Here is a 19,400-nt window from a genome sequence, read left to right on the forward strand (position 1 = left end):
GGAAGTCATTCATAATCCGGAAGAGCTTCTTTCAGTGGAGGAAGTTTAGCGCCAGAAGAACGACTGAGATTTAGCCAAACGGAGGGGGGGAAAGCAGAAAACAGTACGGTAAGAGAATGTTAAAACTACACGGTGAACCTGGTCAGGAGACATATGCCCGGAATAAAGAAGGGGGAGATAAATGTGTTGATTTTAGAGACAGATATAGTTCTTAGCGGTGAATTAGCCGGCAGTGGTGTTAGCATAGGAGCTAACTTTAGCTAACACAAACACACATGGCCATAAACAGAGACGTATGCGTTTTATTCTGTTAGAATGAGTTCTTTGTGTCAGCTAGACATAGTTTTAATTGATAGTTTAGACGTGGAGTGGTGTGTTTTAGTTGTGGATGAAGACCAGCGATGGTAACATTAATGTGAACTTTTATAATCCGCGGCTACAAATAACTCCTTATCTAGTCGCTGTTTATACGTTTAACGTTTAGTTATAATCTGGTGATAAACGTGTTATAAGATGTTTTTGTTTTAAAAGCAGGAAGCTTTAAGAGCAATTACAGTGCTGCGACCATTAACAGCAGTGTATCTTTATTATAACAACTGTCAGACTTTTCACGGTTTGTACTTTAAATTTCATATGAACATTTATCATTTTAAGGTTGACATGTGTGGGATTAAAGTAACTGTAAATTCAAAGTCAGTCGTTTCTGTATGCAAATGTGCTTAAGATGTCATATAAGTGTATGTTTGTGTGAAAGCATAATTCACTAAAAATGATCAACATATCCTAAGGTTTGTCCACTGTAAGCCACTTGACAATCCCCTGGATGCGGTAAATATAACCATTAACACATCAGAATTGGATCATGATGTTTGAAAGTGATGAGCTGAGGATTTATTTTGCTTATTAGACAGAAGCATAACATGTATTTCTGTCTTTATATGACGTTTGATTTTTCAAAAAATCTGAACTGTGCCTTGAATAATAAAACTTGAGATGTAAGCATGTAAAACACTGCTAAAATAAAAGTCCTGCATCTGACTGTGAACCCCGTTTAATGGTGCATTTTGCCGTCACTGTCATTCCTTGTAAAGATAAGATTTAGTTCAGTTTTATTCAACGCAGGTACGCAAATGTATATGTGTACCTGTAGCAAGTTGCAAAATAGAAATTAACCATTCCGCATACAAGATAAAAAATATATAAATGTATATAAAACAATGTAAACTTAATGGTAGTATGTGCAAATACCACCTCAGATCTGCAGCCTATTTGTTCTCCATTGAAACTAAAATTCAGTATACTGATATAATACAGGTGTTGTGAATGCTTTCAGTGTACAGAAGGATTTAAAGTAGATGTTGAAGTATAGGATTCTACACATCACACAGGTGCCAAATTATATGAAAAGCAGCATGGAAATGTATTCAGTTGTGACTTTTATGGGTCTGTAATAACAGCAATAATAATATACTCTTCACAAAAAATGAAAAAATACTGAAAATACTTGAAATGTAAAGGACTGTCTTCTTTAGTGAAAGATAAAACATGTTTGAGAAAACATTAACCCTTTCATGCACAGTGGTCACTACAGTGGACAGTTATTCATAGCCGTTTCCTTGTATTTCATGGGTTTTGTTGTTTTAGTTCCATATCAGCCAACACAGTGGACACTTATGCATCATCTCATACACTGACATTCAAACTATTACTGTAACTTTGCTGTTCTTGATAAACCTGATCTGCACTAACATGTTTGAGTGTAAATCAATTGTTATTTGTTAGGAAAAAACAGTTGGTTTTTTTTTGCATACTATCTCCATGAAAAGAGTAATAACTAGCATTAGAATATGTTACAATGTGAGAAAACATCAGATTTTATTTTATTTCATTGTTTTCATATCACTTTCAGATATTGGGTTTTAAACACATTTCTTTACTTCAAAAATTAAATGCATGGACATTTTTGTAACTCCATGAAAAAAACAAACAAAAAAAACCAAAACTTGATCACATGTTTTTTTTTCATGCCTATGGAGGAATAAAAACACTCAAGAAAAAAAATCTTAACTAAGGTTCTCATAATTAATGCATGAAAGGGTTAAAAGGAGGATGAAACTGAAAACACTGATGAGGAGGATGTAGTGATGATCAGTAATCAACAATCATATCCACTAGAATGTAATAATATTCAAAACTGGAACAATCATTTACTTAATCATTGAAAGTAAACAAACTAGAATAAAGGCGTCTTATTTTTAAATAGAGACAAAACAGATAGAGGTGGAGAACTTTATAGTTTCAAAGATCCATCATGGTTCAGCGAAGTGGACTCTTGAATCCAGTAAATCTTCACGTTTCCAATGTCAGAGCATTTATTCATTGTTTCTCAGGTATGGACTCTTCAGACAGAAGCCGGAGTCCCAGTCCTGTTCAGAGAGAACGCAGTGGTGAGTAAACCTGCTGTCCTCACGGTCACCACATGTACAGGTATATCCAGTATTCTTGATCTTACATCTCTCTTGCTCTTTCTGTCTTAGGACCATCAGAAGATGAGTCCAGTCCAGCAGCGATGCCTTCAGAGGGCGACTCTGCTGACAGAAATGCCACAGAAGAGCCGACGTCTCAGGACACTCCTGCTGGTCGTGCCCCCTCCAGAAGCTCCGCCTCTAGCAGCAGCAGCAGCAGTGATAATGACAACGATGACGACGACGACAATGATGACAGCAGCAGTAGTGAGGATGAGCATCAGGGGGCGATGAGGAAGATCAGGAGCAGTGTGGCTCAGATCAGAGTGAGTGAAGGATTACAATAGTGAAGTTTTAATAGAAGTAATGTAAGGATGAGTCCCTTAAACACATTTTTATTGTAACTAGTTTTACTGTTACTTAAACAAACACACAAAGTCAGAGAATATGTCAAAGTTACTGTGTTGACAGATTTCACCTCAATTTTGTTGCCTCGATATGTTAGACTGACGGCAACATTTGTTAAAGTTCTTGAATAAAAAAAAAACACTGTGATAGACACTTGGGGGGGAAAAAACAATTTAAAACCCTCCTTTAGAAAGGACAGATGACCACAGCAGGATGGCACCACAGCCATTGGTACAAAAGATAGAAATTCACAGAGGGAAACACTTTGTACAAATAGTGTTTTCTATCAAGACAACCTTCATCATCAGCTGTAGGTAGAGGACCCAGACTGGTTGTATTGTCCAATTACTGGGGCTGCGATGGACTGGTCTGACACCAGTCTAAGATGACACTTTATCACCCAGTGCTGGGTCGTGTCTCTAGGACTGTGATGGAGTGTAAAAGTTACGACTGAACAAACAAGTACCAACACGTGCTTTAACTCAATCTGTCTCTCTGACTGATACTGGTTTACTTGCACTGATCACCGGGAATTAACGATGGTAGGTCACTTGCATCCGGCAATGGCTGTTTCTCATAGGTTCTGCCCACAGCCATAATTCACGTAATAAAGAAGTCCAGTGTGATGCATTTATGGAGGTTTTTACTGAATTATGCACCTCCTTGCTTATAAGTACAACACAATTATTGTGATAAACATGACCAGTACAGGTTCACTTTAAGTTTGTCTTCAATGTGATCTCTTTGTTTTCAGAGATCCAGGACCAAGTCCAAGGAGCGAGACAGATCTGGGTCCAGAGAGAGAAATAAGTCCAGGTCCAGAGAGCAAGACAGATCTGGGTCCAGAGACAGAAATCGGTCTCGATCCAGGGAGCGAGACAGATCCAGATCCAGGGGACGGGACAGATCCAGATCCAGATCCAGATCCAGAGAGCAAGACAGATCCGGGTCCAGATCCAGAGAGCAAGACAGATCCGGGTCCAGATCCAGAGAGCAAGACAGATCCGGGTCCAGATCCAGGGGACGAGACAGATCCAGAGGAAGAGACAGAGACAGAGACAGAGACCGATCCAGGGGGCGAGACAGGTCCAGGTCCAGAGACCGGGATCGCTATGACAGGGGACGTTACGTTCGGTAAGTTGAACTCCTCAGATTTAGAGTCCGATCCACACAAACTCGGGAGCAGTGAGTTATTATTAGGACGATGAGTTTCTGCATCACAGCTGGGATTTGTGACTTATTTTACAGTTGGAGATTTAATTAATAACGTTGACGGACATGAGGGACAGACTGATCCGTAAATACAGTTTAGTAACAGTTTCATCTTCTCACATAGAGACACTGAGACAACGTTCACATGCAGGTTTCATTAAAAAACCGTAGTCGTCAAAATGAATCGATCCTTAGCTGGTTTCTGTTTGTGCTCTGAACAGGGACCGCTACGATGGCAGGGACGGGCGCTTTGACCGACGGGCCAATCGGGACGCAGAGTTGGACCACAGGAGGCGGGGTCGCTCTGCCTCCCCCGCTGATAAAGAGGTGGCAGAAGAACCTCCAGTAAAGAAGAAGAAGGAGGAGCTGGATCCGATCCTGACGAGGACGGGAGGAGCTTACATCCCCCCTGCCAAACTCCGAATGATGCAGCAACAAATCACAGACAAGAGCAGGTGAGGCCGTCGTCATGACAACAGAGCAGAATGAACACTGTGTTCGCCCTGATTTGACCTTTGTGGCGCTTTATGGCAGCGAGAATGTTTTTATTAGAAGACGATACAGCTTTCATTTCTGTTTGGTTTTAGTTCGTTTGATTTTTAATTATTATTAGGGCTGTCAAAATTATCTTTTTAATGCTGATTAATCCATCATAATGATTAATCTGAATAAAAATTTTAACACAATTAACCCATCAGCAGCGCAGAATGACTCTGAACGTCTCTGACATTTCGGGCAGTTTGTCCAAGTACAGTTAGGGTCAAGCGTGCGCAAATGGGCAGTTGATCCGGTAGCAACGAGCAGCAGAACCAGCTCACAAAGATGGAAGATGCTAAACAGCACGTTGACCTTCTGGATGGAAATATAAGGACAAAAAAAACAAGACGGAACAGTCACCCGACATAAAGTATTATGGCCACTGTGCAGGAAGGAGTTTTCTTTTCACTGAAGCACTTCCATCTTAAAATAACACATTAACGCAAAGCATACATTAGTCAGGGATTCTGCTAGCAGTTCTGCTAACGCATCGCCCAGCTTGCGACAAACACGTTAAGTGCATTTATATTCCCTTCTTTCTTGAGTCTGTTTGCTCGTGCAAAATGAAACGTGATTAATAAAGATTAAAAATGAATGATATTTAATCATGATTAATTGAAATGAAACCACAGCAACCCTGTGATTAATCTGATTAAAATTTTTAATTGTTTGACAGCACTACTTATTATTAATAATAATTGAATTAGATTGGTTTGGATTAGATTGAATTGGATTAGATTAGATTGGTTTATATTAGAATAGATGAGACTTTATTGATCCAACAATGGGGAAATTCACTGGTCAAGGCAGCAACAGAATAAAGTATAAAGATAGTACAAAAGTCAAACAATGTAGAAGATGATGATAACAGTAGTAATAAAATTCAAAAGGATATATTTATGTATTTACACAAGAGTAGAACACAAACTCAACACTCAACAGAGTTACCTTGTCGTTATGTAAAAGTCCATTAATTAATTTACTTATTATTAAATGGATGAAATACTGAATGTGTTACTGGTGATGCCCCACCCCCCTGTGCAGCCTGGCCTATCAGAGGATGAGCTGGGAGGCTCTGAAGAAGTCCATCAACGGTCTCATCAACAAGGTGAACGTGTCCAACATCGTCAACATCATCCAGGAGCTGCTGCAGGAGAACATCGTCAGGGGGAGGTGAACAACAACAAATAACATATTCACTATAAAATTTGAAACAGACAGACACAGGATAAAACGGTCTAATAATATCTTCATTGTTATTGTATTTATTCTCTGTGTTTCTTAGGGGTCTCCTGGCTCGGTCCATTCTTCAGGCCCAGGCGGCGTCCCCCATCTTCACCCACGTTTATGCCGCCGTCGTCGCCATCATCAACTCTAAGTTTCCTCAGATCGGAGAGCTGATCCTCAAACGCCTCATCCTGGCCTTCAGGAGGAGCTACCGCCGCAACCTCAAGGTACTGAGAATAGAACGACGTCTTTATGTGTAATAAAACAAACGACGCGTCAGATTTGTTCTAGAACGTTGTGTATGTTCATCTCACTGAGAATCTGCACCGACATAAAACACATTGTTTGCAAAAGTAAACCTTAACCATTAGCGCTATTGACAGAATCCAACTGTCATCTTTTATCTGAGGTCTGGTTCTTTTTATTGGTCAATAACACATTATGGTAGAGGTCTGCATTGGCTGAGGGAAAGGGGTGGAAGTGGGCAGGGCTGAGAGTAGCAGAGAGCAGTCGGTGAGAGAGAGATGGAAGATTTTTATTACTTTAGCATCATTTTAGTGAGGTTTTAGCTGTGTTTTAGTGAGGAATTCTTGTCAATAGTTGTATATAATAATGATAGTGCTGTTTTGGAATGTGTTAATTCTATAATTCATAAATTTCATTATGAACATTTACAGTTTTTGTAATAAATATGATTAATGTTAAAGTCGTTTTCTTACTGTAACACACTGTTTTAAGCGTTTATTACATATAGTAATAATAATTAATGGATACATATTGAGGGTTAACTTCTTCCTGAAAACGGTGCAAATGAATTGACAAAAAAGACATTTCCTGACACTTTTATTGCAAAAACAACATAAATAAATCTAGGCCTGTTATAATGGTAGTCCTTAAAGGGTTAATAATAAATGTTTAACCACATTTATTTCAATAATTTTAATAGTAAGTATTTGTCTCAAGTGAAATTGACTCCAATAATGAAAGTTTGTTTTTTGTTTTTCAGCAACAGTGCCTGACAGCCTCCAAGTTTGTGGCTCACCTCATCAACCAGAACGTGGTAGGTCCTGCTGACATTTGGCAAAAAACAAAACACCTTCAAAGTCAGAAATTCAGCTTCACCAAACATGCAGTCTGATTGTGTAATTAGCACATTTTTTGTGTATTTTTCTGTATTTTAGTGTATTTTTTGTGCATTTTTGTTATTTTTAATGCATTTTAATGTATTTTTCTGTATTATTTGTATGTTTTTGTGCATCTTTGTGTCCCTCTGTCCTGGTGATGGTGGTGGTGGTGGTGGAGGTGGAGTGTCGTCTTCATATGTATTGAATGTCTCTGTGTCCTCCATCCTCAGGCCCATGAGGTCCTCTGTCTGGAGATGCTCACTCTGCTGCTGGAGCGTCCGACTGACGACAGTGTGGAAGTGGCCATTTCCTTCCTGAAGGAGTGCGGACTGAAGTTGACTGAGGTCTCGCCGCGAGGAATCAACGGTACGTCGACTTCTGCACATGAGGAGCTCAGTGTTTAGAGATGAAGTGATAATTAGTGATTGATATGATAACAATGAATGTTAAAATCAAGGAAAGTTATTCAGATTCTTCAGTATGTCCATGTATCCTTAAAAAGCCTTAACTTTGTCCTAAACAAAAGCTTTAATTTTCTGTAAAATTGATAATTAATCATTAAATCTGACACTCAAAGGTCTTAAAAATCTAACACAATAAGTCATACTTCTATATTGTCTTAGAAAATCTTTGTACAGAACTAGTCCAATGTGTAATTAGTATTGATCATTTTATTCTAACAGAGATGAAAATGAGTGGAGTGTATTTCAACAGAGTTTAGCATATTTTTGTGTATTGTAGCATATTTTAGTGCATTTATTTGTGTAGTTTAGCATATTTTGATTTATTTTAGTGTATTCAATATGTATTTTAGCATTTTTTTGTGTATTTTAGATTATATGTGAATATGTGTGTGTATATATAAATATAGCTAGATAGATAGATAGATAGATAGATAGATAGATAGATAGATAGATAGATAGATAGATAGATAGATAGATAGATAGATTGTTGTATCCTTAGTTCCTCTCAGATTTCATCTCAACACGTCTGTCTCGTTCAGCCATATTCGAGCGTCTCAGGAATGTCCTCCATGAGTCGGCCATTGATAAAAGGGTCCAGTACATGATCGAGGTGATGTTCGCCATCAGGAAGGACGGGTTCAAAGACCACCCTGTGATCCCTGAAGGCCTGGACCTGGTGGACGAGGACGACCAGTTCACCCACATGCTGCCACTGGACGACGAGTACAACCCCGAGGACGTCCTCAGTAAGCCCAGACGGAGACAGAAGACGACCATCGACTTGAACCTGGGCACCTTTGATCCTAACCTGTATGTTTTCTGTTACAGATGTTTTTAAGTTGGACCCGGATTTCCTGGAAAATGAGGAGAAATACAAAACCCTCAAAAAAGGTGAGAAACACTCAGACGTGAAAGTGAAAGTCAAATCAGCAGCGACGTCTTCACACGCTAACCCAGGGCTGTCAAAGTCATGTTAGTAAATTTGGAGTTGTCAGTATTTATTGGCATAATATAATATTTTTGTCTCATTAAACCAAGAAAATTTGGAGTCATTATTTATTGGTTATTATATTATTTTACTTTAGATCATATTGGTCTGAATGTGGAACCTGAACTAAAACCAGTTTGACACCATTGATTAATATTTTCAGTGTAATTTTTGCACCTAAGGGTCGGTTTTGGCCCACGGGCCGCATGTTTGACACCCCTGTGTTAACCAATCATATCTTACTTCCTGTCAGACATCTTGGACGAGGGCAGCAGTGACTCCGGGGAGGACGGAGATGGCAGCGACGAGGACGAAGATGAAGAAGATGAGAATGAGGAGGAAGGAGAAGGTGAGCTGATACAGATCAGAACAAATCTGAGCAGGGATTGAATTCAGTAAATATGTTAATTTGTGTCGACATTGTAAAACAGGATTATAGTAAGTGTTTTGTTGCTCATTTAAATTGAAAATCTCTTAAATATTATGGTGAAAATGGACAAATTAGAAAAGAATTTAACAAAACATTAAGCAGTGACTGATGATGACATATTGTAATTATTCTATATTGTAAATATGTATGTATATATATATATATATATATATATATATATATTTTTATACATATAGATAGATAGATAGATAGATAGATAGATAGATTATATATATAGCTTATTACTTATTACTGTTATTATTTATATTGTTTGTCTTTTGCAATATCATTATGCTGCACATTTTTTCTTGCGCTTTGTGTTGCTGCCTTGGCCAGTAAATTTCCCCGGTGTGCGATCAATAAAGTCTACTTTAATGAGTAGATTTATTGACAGAAATAAATAACCTTTTATAGAATCATCTTTAGTTTTAAGAACATGTGCCCTTGCTTCCTGTGAACAGCTTTATATCGAAGTAACGACTCAGAAATTGTATGAAAAAAGATAAAAAATTCATCAAATGTTAGAGAGAATCTAAAAACGAGTGAAAACTATGTAAACTTTACACTGAGATGTTTAAGACAAGCTAAAAACCTCATATAATTTCCAATGAAAAGTTAAAAAACGAGCTTAAAGTCATCACCATTGTTCATTTCCTGACCTTTACATCATGCCAATGTAAGTTTTGGGTTTTTTTTAGACTCAGGTATGTTTGATAAATCTGCATCTATGTGGACACGTCTCCGCATCTTGTATGTTATATGATTTTATTAAAAGCCTCTTCACACACAGTATGTTAACATTCTGAAGCTGTAAAATGTGCATAGACTAAACTCTGTAAAGATGGTTTTTAACCCTTTAAATGCCATGTTTGTAATGTGATCAACCATATTTTTTGATGCAAAAAACACAAAAAACTTTTTTGTTTTGTTTTTTTTTTTATATATCTTGCATATAAATTGTAATAGTTATTTTTGATTTTTTTTTCATCCTGGCATATGTCAACGATTAACATCAACATTGGTTAATATACATTACTTTTTGTGCTAGGTCAAATGTTAAATGCTAAAATGTGTCAGTGTGTATTTTGTACTCACATGGTAGAAGGGTGTTAGTGTAGGAATTTAATATTGTTTATCATGGGCTGATTTTAGTGGATGGGTCAGAATTTTAAAAATCATGCAAAAATGAACAACTTTTGAATTCTGATCTAAAACAAATTGTGGAAAATAATATGACCTTTAAAACATAAAGTGCAAAGTGTGCGTGATATGCTGACTTGGATACCAGAAGGTTAATTGTGTTCAGTTTGAATGTTGTCAAGTCTTAAATGTGACCTTGTTTTACTGTTTATTAAGATATAGTGGCTTTATTAAGCTCCACCCCCTTATGTCTCAGGTGAGAAAGTGACCATCTTTGACCAGACTGAAGTAAACCTGGTGGCTTTTAGAAGAACCATCTACCTGGCCATCCAGTCTAGGTAAACACACACTAAAACACCCCCATGACTCTGTCAGTGGTTATTTACAGCTCAGGCTAAATTTAACGGACTTGGACGAGTATTTAAAGCTCTGTGTGTTCAACCCAGATTCAGCAGTTTTATTGAAGACCAGTTCACACGTTTGGAAATGGGCATAAAACTTGGAAACAGACTGAGAACACACACGGGTTTGTCAATCAGGACAGAAGATCATTGGAGTCAAAAATAAAATTAAATCACGTTTTCATTTTAAATGAATGATCAAAATGGTTCAACATTTGTTGGAAAATGTGTCTTAATATGTCTTAAATATAACTCCTTTAACCCTGGTATCACATCACTGAACCCTCTGAGTTTCATACATGAGTTCTCTGACTGGGAGATGCATTGATTAATTTTTAATAATTGATTTTGTTTTTGCAGTTTGGACTTTGAAGAGTGTGCTCATAAACTGATAAAGATGGATTTCCCTGATAGTCAGACGGTGAGTTCACACAAAAACACACTATGAAAGCACTCAACGGCTGTGTTTTTATTCCATATTTTAATGCATTCCTTAAACTGCATTAGAAAACCTGAATTTGTCACGTTTAAACCCCCCCCCCCCTTACGGTGTCCCAGGGCATGGGGACGTTTCTCGAATTCTGAGACTGCTGACAGTTTGGTTCAGGTGAATGTTGGTGCCAGTGATGTAGGTTATCCCCCCCGAGTATGAAATTTATTGAGCAGAAGTAGGGATATAAAAACCAGAGGGGGGATTGATCCCCCCCAACAAATCGCACCCTGCTTATGAGGTTAAGGACTACAGTTATGTGTAAACTCACCTCCGTAGACACAGTTGAACCACAGGGTGGTGCTGATGAGCTCAATAGAACGAGCATGACTGTGTTTTGTACTTGAACTTGACTGTGTGTGTGTTGTGAGTCCTGAGGCCCGGTTGTGTAACAGTGATGGTCAGTGCGAGGTGTTGACAGATGCAGGTCAGCTGTGAGTGGGTTTGTGTGTTCGACCTTCACGCTGAAGACGTCCATCTGCTCGTCCATGTCCTTATTCATTTGGTCTTTATTTTGATCCCATTTATCTGCTGCTTCAGTGGAATCTGTTCCATAAAACCACTTCCACAGTCTCTGGTGAATTAACCACAAAACCAACAGATAAATACGTAGTGAAACCTGTTTTTAGCAGATAAATAAACAATAAAATAAGGCACATTTCTGCTGAATTGTGTTGTCATGCGCAGGTTCACTCTGTGTAATACTTTAAGACGTAAAACATGAGTAAAGTGCAGCGTCGGCTGTCATATGTCGGCTAATCTTAACCCGGAGTGTTACAGGTCAGAGCGACGACCCCGTCAGCCTCCGTTTCATCAGCATCAGGACTGAATCACTTAACACAACAGCTGGAAAACACACTTTTCCCACAACCTTTGACACTGACTCACAATCAATGTTTTAACCCTTAAAGGACGACTATTATAACAGACCTAGATTTCTTGTGTCAGAAAATGTATTTTTTTCCCCCCAATTCTTTTGCACCTTTTTTCAGTGAGAACTTCACTTTCAGTATCTGTCCATTAATTATATATTATGTGTAATAAATGCTTAAAACAGTGTGTTATGATTAAAAAAACACTTTAATATTCATCATATTTCTTAAAAAAACAACTGTAAATGTTCATAATGAAACTTTATGAGAATATAGAAATAGTTGTATAGTCTCTTTACATTCTGTCTAGTTGTAGACAGAGCCGCTCATTTCACTGACAAAACATCCATCATCTGATTCAAATACAGACACTGCATCTCTTTATACTATGGATAGCTCTGCATATAGATATACGTATATATAGAAATATACATGCATTTATATAATATTTACAGACAAAATACAACTATCAGTGAACTGTAAAACTGCAAAAATACAGATAAAAATTTGGGGAGAAAAACAGCGAAACTCAACAAAAACACGCTAGTGGAACACTCTAAAGCAGCACTATCACTAATATATACAATTATTTACAAGAATTCACCCCTAAAACCTCGCTGAAATGCTGCTAAGGTAATAAAAATCTTCCATCGCTCTCTCACCGACTGCACTCTGCTGCTCTCTGCTCTGCCTCCTTCCACCCCTCCCCCTCAGTCAATGCAGACCTCTACCCTAATGTGTTATAGACCAATAGAAAGAACCCAATCTCAGATAAAAGATGAGATAGATGGAAGATTTTTATTACTTTTAGCAGCATTTTAGTGGTGAATTCTTATAATAATGATAATTGTATATAATTGTGATAGTGCTGTTTTGGAGTGTTCTACCAGTGTGTTTTGATGTGATTTTGTCTAGTTTTGTCGGTGAATTTCTAGTGGTAGTTTTATAAAATCTTCGCCGTTTTACCTTTAGGTTCACGTCCATTTATCATCTAAACTGTCATTAAAACAGCAGACGACGCTGATAAAAGGATGAACTGGACACAGTTTCATAAATCAGTGGAACTCCGTCTGTATCCGGTGGAAACGGCGACTGCGGCCTGTGAAATCAGATTACCGTGTAAACGCTGTGTGATTCCCCCCGGTGTCGGGTTACTCATGTATGTGCATGTGGACACGGCGGAGTGTTTATTGATCATGTTGTGTGTTTGTGTGAACAGAAGGAGCTGTGTAACATGATCCTGGACTGCTGCGCTCAACAGAGGACCTACGAGAAGTTCTTTGGTTTGTTGGCCGGGGTGAGACGCCGACGGATCCATACATGCATCAGCACAACGCATCTACAAACCATAAACATTAGAACAGTGGACATTAGAACATTAGACTGAATAGATACATCTATAAACCATAAAGATTAGAACATTAGACTGAATAGATACATCTATAAACCATAAAGATTAGAACATTAGACTGAATAGACACATCTATAAACCATAAACATTAGAACACACAGGACCGTAGATACAGTCAACATGGACGTCATTGGGTTTATATCAGAACCTGAATTAAATCTTTATAGCGTGTCCCAAATCCGTCCGTATAGATAATTATCATCATAAATATCAAATAATATTTCATTATTAACCTTTACGATGTAACAGATGCATCAACCAAAAGCCTGTCGAGTCAGATTTTGTTCATTTTTTCTATCAGTTTCTTTCTTTGTTCCTAATGGGACAGTTATCTGTGCAGCAATGAGCAAAAACATACAATATAACACACATAAAACATTTAACACAACACAAATATACAGCAATACAGCTAATATAAATATATGATAAAAAGAAAAATAATACGTTTTCAATTCATCCAGTTACAACATGACGACTGAGTTGAATGGGTCGACACTAATGTGTGTGTGTCTGTTTTGTCTGTGTGTGTGGTTGTGTGTTTTTGTGCATCTACGTGTGTTTGTGCATCTGTGTATTTCTGTATGTTTGTGTGTGTATATGTCTGTGTTTGTGTGTCCGTGTGTATATGTGTGTGTGCAGAGGTTCTGTCTGCTGAAGAAGGAGTACATGGAGAGCTTCGAGGGTATTTTTGCTGAACAGTACGACACCATCCACCGCCTGGAGACCAACAAACTGAGGAATGTGGCCCGACTGTTCGCTCACCTGCTCTACACTGACTCTGTCCCCTGGAGCGTAAGGACACACACTCACACATACACAACCCAAACACACACTGACACACCCACATCCACCCCACGGTGACGCCTGTCCTGGTCTCCTCCAGGTGTTGGAGTGTATCAGGATGAGTGAGGAGACCACCACCTCCTCCAGCAGGATCTTCGTCAAAATCCTCTTCCAGGAGCTGTGTGCCTACATGGGGCTGCCCAGACTCAACCAGAGGCTCAAGGACCAGTAAGAACACACACAAAACACATACATACAGACACACACATGTACATATAGACACACACACTGTTTTTCTGTTTTATCTCACCGGCCAATAGACCGTAAGTTATTGTGTCCGGCATCTCTGTCGTTCTTCATCACCAATTTCTTCAAACATGTTCTTCTCCGAAACTACTGGTCAGATTCAGTTCAAATTTTATGTGTTTCTTCCATGGGACAATGTCTATGAACAAAAATGAACAAAATTATCAAAAATATGAACAAAATTATCAAAACAAATTAATGAAATAATCCCATCACGTCAAATGTGTCATCAACTCATTTCCTTATTTGGGTTTTGAAGCTTGTAAAGAATGGTTTTATTTTACATATTAGATGAAAGAAATGAACAAAAATGTACAAAATTATCAAGAAAATGAACAAAATTGTCAAGAAAATGAATAGAATTATCAAGAAAATGAACAAAATTGCCAAAAAATTAAGACAAAAAAATTGTATCTGGTTGGATTCATTTCTAATTTTATTTGTATCTTCCTTGGCACAATGTCTACAAAGTTTGTTCAGTCTTGAAAAATTTTTGGTTTTTGACAAATTTTTTGAAAGATTAAAAATGTGTCTTTACTTATAATGGTCCATATTTCAATAGTTTATACCATGTAAATGGTTATCAATATTAATATAGTTTCTACTGATCACTGATAGAAGTCATATATGGACTTGGATTGAATTAGTTGAGTTCTCCAGTGAAAGTACCACCCACTTCTATTGTTAGATTGATCTGCATTCAGACCACAGGACTGGAACACAGACAGAACCTGACAACCTCACAAATTCAACTGGGGATTGATTCAGATAGAACATGACGCTGACATACAGGGACATTGGAACTATTTTATTAGTATTTCAGTTGGAATTAAAATCATGCAGTCAGGGTTTATCTTCGGTGAAATAGAATTCGTCAGGTCAGTTTGTCGTCACAATAAAAACTGAGCAAAAGCAAATGAAACAGATGATGAATCTAAACCTGACAGATCCTGTTCCTCATGTTGGTCGATTATGTTCAACCAGAACCAGAACCTGAACCTGTCGATGCTCTGTTTGTTCCAGGACTCTGCAGCCATTCTTTGAAGGCCTGTTCCCTCGTGATAATCCCAGAAACACCCGCTTCGCCATCAACTTCTTCACCTCCATCGGACTCGGAGGGCTGACGTAAGAAACGCATTTGAAACACCACGACGGGAACCAATCAGGACGTCTGATCGTAACTGACCAGTTTCTGTTTGGGTTTACTCAGGGACGAGCTAAGGGAACATCTGAAGAACGCTCCTAAGATGATCATGACCCAGAACCAGGAAGTGGAATCCTCCGACTCCTCATCCTCCTCTTCGTCCTCCTCCTCATCGTCTGACTCCTCCTCCTCAGACTCATCCAGCGAATCAGACTCGTCGTCGTCTGACTCCTCCAGCAGCAGCAGCTCAGGTACGAACAGGTCACTGAGTCTGGAACAAAGTCTCTGATATTCTGGTGAAACATGGAATAATCACATGTTCTGAGGAGGATTGAACCCTTTATAGACGGTTGGGTCACATTTCTGCATCCATCGTCAATCAAATGAACATAACTCCTGAAACTTTTATTGCCAGAATCCAAACGTCATCTTTTATCTGAGATTGGGTTCTTTCTATTGGTCTGTAACACATTAGGGTAGAGGTCTGCATTGGCTGAGGGGAGGGGTGGAAGTGGGTGGGGCAGAGAGCAGCAGAGTCCAGTCCGTGAGAGAGATGGAAGATTTGCATTACTTTTAGCCGCGTTTTAGTGAGGTTTTAGTGGTGAATTCTTGTAAATAATTGTATATCATAGTGATTAGAGTGTTCTACTAGTGGTTTTCCTTGTTTCTGTTGAGTTTCACTGTTTTTTTCTGCATTTTTTTCACTGTTTTTATCTGTATTTTTGTGGTTTGTACTGTTCATTGATAGTTGTATTTTAGCTGTAAATAATACATAAATGTTTGAGTATTTCTGTATATATGTTAAGGAATCAGATGATTGATGTTTTGTCAGTGAAATGAGGGGCTCTGTCTACAACTAGACAGAAAGTGAACACAGACTATCGCACAGGATCAGAATGACGTGAAATAACTAAAAAATAAGAAACTGGAACATGGACACAGAATGATCTAGACCAACTCAAATGTTTGAACACATGGAAAATAGTTGAAAGTTTATTTCTATAATCTCATAAAGTTTCCTTATGAATGTTGACAGTTGTTTTTCAGAATGAATATGATAAAAGTTCAAGTCTTTTATTTTTTATTATAACACACTGTTTTAAGCATTTATTCCTTATAATAATGATAATTAATGGACAGATTTTGAAAGTTAAGTTCTTCTTCAAAAAAGGTGCAAAAGAGTTGGCAAAAAATAAAGAGAATTTTTCTGACACTTTAATTACAAACAAAAACAAAGAAGTCTATGCCTATTAAAATGACAGTCCTTATAGAGTTAAACATATTTTCAGACAATTAAAAGGGTATTTGTACTTAGGATTTACATACATCAGTAAACATTACAGCTGCTTCTCAGGGATTCTGGGTAAAGACGTGGTCAACCTTAGATGGAAAGATGATTAACAGAATCGTTTTGTTTTTCTTCTTCAGACTCCGATAACAAACACAGGAAGAAGAAGAAGAGGAAAGAACAGAGCGACAAGAAGAAGAAAGATAAAGACAAATCCAAGACCAAGGAGAAACCGACAAACAGGAAACAAGGAAGACACCAAGAAGATGACAGCGACGAAGAAAAACAGGCAAGAAAGGACCGCAGCGGGCGCCAACGCGAGGCCGAGGAGCGGGAACGAGCACATGATGGTACCCGGCGAAGCAGACGGGTCGAGGAGGAAGAGGAGGAGGAAGACAACGACAGGAGGAGACGGAAAACGGATGGAGAGGACAGACAGAGGGAGAGAGAACGAGAGAGAGATAGGGCGAGAGAGGGAGAGGACAAGAGGGAGAGAGAGAGGCAGAGGGACAGAGAGAGGAACAAGGAGAACAGAGACCGAAACCGAGAGCGAGACGAGAGGAGGAGGAGGTAAAAGCCTTCATCTGAGCCTCAGAAAACCCTGTTCTGTTCTGTTCTGGTGTCTGGACCCATCTGTCTGTCTGTCTTTATTATTTTTAATTTTGTTGTTAATGAAAAGAGAAAACATTAAAGTTTGTTTAGATGTTTTTTTAACCTGTTGGTTTCACTGTTAATCACATGATGTCGTCCAGTTCCGTGTCCTCTAAAGACCCTTACGCACTGAGATTTCCAGGAACTTTGATTCCTGGAATTTTTTTTTTTTTTATCTGGGGTAAAAGAATTCCTGGTAATCTGTGTGCTTTGCATTTCCACCTCAGTGTTCTGGAAAGTATATTCAGATCAGTCTGATGATGTATGTGGGAGGCTGCACTACCCCTCCAGTCCAGTAGGTGGTGCTAAGAAGAAGACGCTTAAGGGCAAACACACACAGTACAACAGGAAGGAGGACAAGTTGTCCTGTTGTTCCTCTTGTTTTACTACAAATAAAGCCATGTGATCTGCACGGAAAAGATGCAGACACCACTGGATTAAACATGGAGGGTGAACGGAACCCTGACAGTGTGTTCCACCAATCAGCTTTCTTCTGCACACAGCCCCGCCCCCAAGAATACCAGGAATTTGAAAAGTCCAACCCCTTACTAAAAGTCCAATCCCCATTACTAGAAACTTTTTTCAGGGGAAATTTGGGGTCAAGGGAATGTTTTGGGGTTTTTTCCCTCTGTTTAATTTCAGTGGAAACACATCAAATATTTTTTTTCAGAATCTAAAGTAAATGATAGAAGTTAGTTGATGGAAAAGGGGGTTCCTCCTGTGTCTAAAACTCTGTAGACTCCTACACCCTCGTCCACACCAATGCAGATATTTTCCTCTACGTTTGTTCCTCTCGTCCACATGTAACAGTGTTTTATGTCCCAGAAACATGGACGTCCAGTATTTTTCACACTGTCCACAGGTTGGACAACATTATGGGCAGGACCAGATGTCGGACACATTTGGAAATGGTTTTGCGCTGGTGTGTGGACAGAAAAGAAGAAAATATCTGTGTTAGTGTGGACGGGCGTCAATGTTGAATCCTTGGTTTCTTTGTGAAAGCTGCAGCATAAATAATTTTCCAGTTCTTTAATGCTTCAAGGTTCTTCATGAAATCTACAAGGAGTCAGTAGATATCCTGTTAATGATGTAATAATGTGAAGTTTTTAATTATGTCATCAGAGCAATGTAAACCATTCCATTTGATGATGTTTTGATACCTTGAAATGTTTTAATCTGGGAAATAAAACTAAAATCAGGCCGAGTAAATCATAAAACACTGATTAATGTCAAATCTTTAGTAAATTGGACAGTGATGTTAAAAATCAGATGGAAAATCTTACAAATTTCATCCTGTCTCGATGCGTTCAGCTTCAAACAATGTGTACTGATTGAAATGTCAGAGAAGAAACAATGCAACCAATCAGAGTGGAGTGTTTGGAGACAGAAGTGACAGAGGGATCAAGGGTGAGCTAATGCTAAATGTTAACTGTCTGACTCAGTAGAATAGTCAAACTTCATCCAGGATTAGAGTAACAGTCATTTTACAGACCTGTGGAACAGTTTAACCACAACTACAGTGGAGAGAAATGTTTTAATAAATTAACAGAAGCTCTTAAAGTCTGACTCGCAGAAATTAACGCTTCCATTAGACCTTGTATCTAATGAAAAGAGGAAAACTTACTCACGTGGTGCCAGGCACAACAAACCCCGCCCCTCGCACATATTGTAGCTTATTTTGGCATTGATCTAACTGATGTCATCATGTCTGTGTGTGCAGATGTCAGCATATCAGTTACCTCTATGTATGTGCCAAGTCTGAAGTAAATTGAAACAAAATGGATGTTTTTATAGACATTTGAAATTTTTCCCATCATAAGTAAATGGGAGAAGAAAAAACATTTTAAAAAAACATAAAATATTTTTAACTTTGACCTACTTTTCTCAAAATGTAACCACATCTATTTTGGGTCACTGGCAGTCTACAAACCCAGTTTGGTATGAATTCAATGAATAGTTTTGCTGCTACAGACATTTGAAATTTCGCCCATTATAAGTAAACAGAAAAAAAAACATTTTAAAAATGTATTAAAAAATTTAACTTTAACGTACTGTTCCC

The 19,400-nt window shown here is 38.3% G+C and overlaps 1 protein-coding gene across 6 annotated transcripts; it reads left to right on the forward strand.

The window, feature by feature from the left end:
* On the forward strand, positions 1 to 18,540 carry cwc22 (CWC22 spliceosome associated protein). 6 transcript variants are annotated; one of them, XM_030125030.1, is made up of 21 exons: positions 1 to 108; positions 2,391 to 2,447; positions 2,538 to 2,791; positions 3,628 to 3,910; positions 3,941 to 4,007; positions 4,307 to 4,540; positions 5,667 to 5,795; positions 5,908 to 6,076; positions 6,856 to 6,909; positions 7,204 to 7,339; positions 7,977 to 8,183; positions 8,266 to 8,328; positions 8,679 to 8,774; positions 10,252 to 10,333; positions 10,757 to 10,817; positions 12,978 to 13,055; positions 13,809 to 13,961; positions 14,053 to 14,180; positions 15,282 to 15,383; positions 15,469 to 15,653; positions 16,831 to 18,540. In XM_030125030.1, exons 2-21 carry the CDS (start codon positions 2,393 to 2,395, stop codon positions 17,262 to 17,264), a joined length of 2,970 nt encoding a protein of 989 aa, XP_029980890.1. In that variant the 5' UTR covers positions 1 to 108; positions 2,391 to 2,392; the 3' UTR covers positions 17,265 to 18,540. The 6 variants fall into 6 exon arrangements, with proteins under 6 accessions (XP_029980890.1, XP_029980893.1, XP_029980891.1 ...); XM_030125033.1 differs by having other exon boundaries at positions 3,628 to 3,791; positions 3,924 to 4,007; XM_030125031.1 differs by having other exon boundaries at positions 3,628 to 3,773; positions 3,810 to 4,007.
* The last annotated feature ends 860 nt before the right edge of the window (positions 18,541 to 19,400 follow it).

This window comes from Sphaeramia orbicularis, chromosome 21, assembly GCF_902148855.1.
Source record: "Sphaeramia orbicularis chromosome 21, fSphaOr1.1, whole genome shotgun sequence".
Taxonomy (NCBI): Eukaryota; Metazoa; Chordata; class Actinopteri; order Kurtiformes; family Apogonidae; genus Sphaeramia; species Sphaeramia orbicularis.

Bases quoted from the DNA above. Each gene is read 5' to 3' on its own strand.
- cwc22 (XM_030125028.1), top strand. From the start codon at position 2,393: ATGGACTCTTCAGACAGAAGCCGGAGTCCCAGTCCTGTTCAGAGAGAA. The intron at 4,541-5,666 runs GTGAGGCCGTCG...CCCCCTGTGCAG, and splicing joins CAAATCACAGACAAGAGCAG to CCTGGCCTATCAGAGGATGA. The intron at 10,818-12,977 runs GTGAGTTCACAC...TTGTGTGAACAG, and splicing joins ATTTCCCTGATAGTCAGACG to AAGGAGCTGTGTAACATGAT.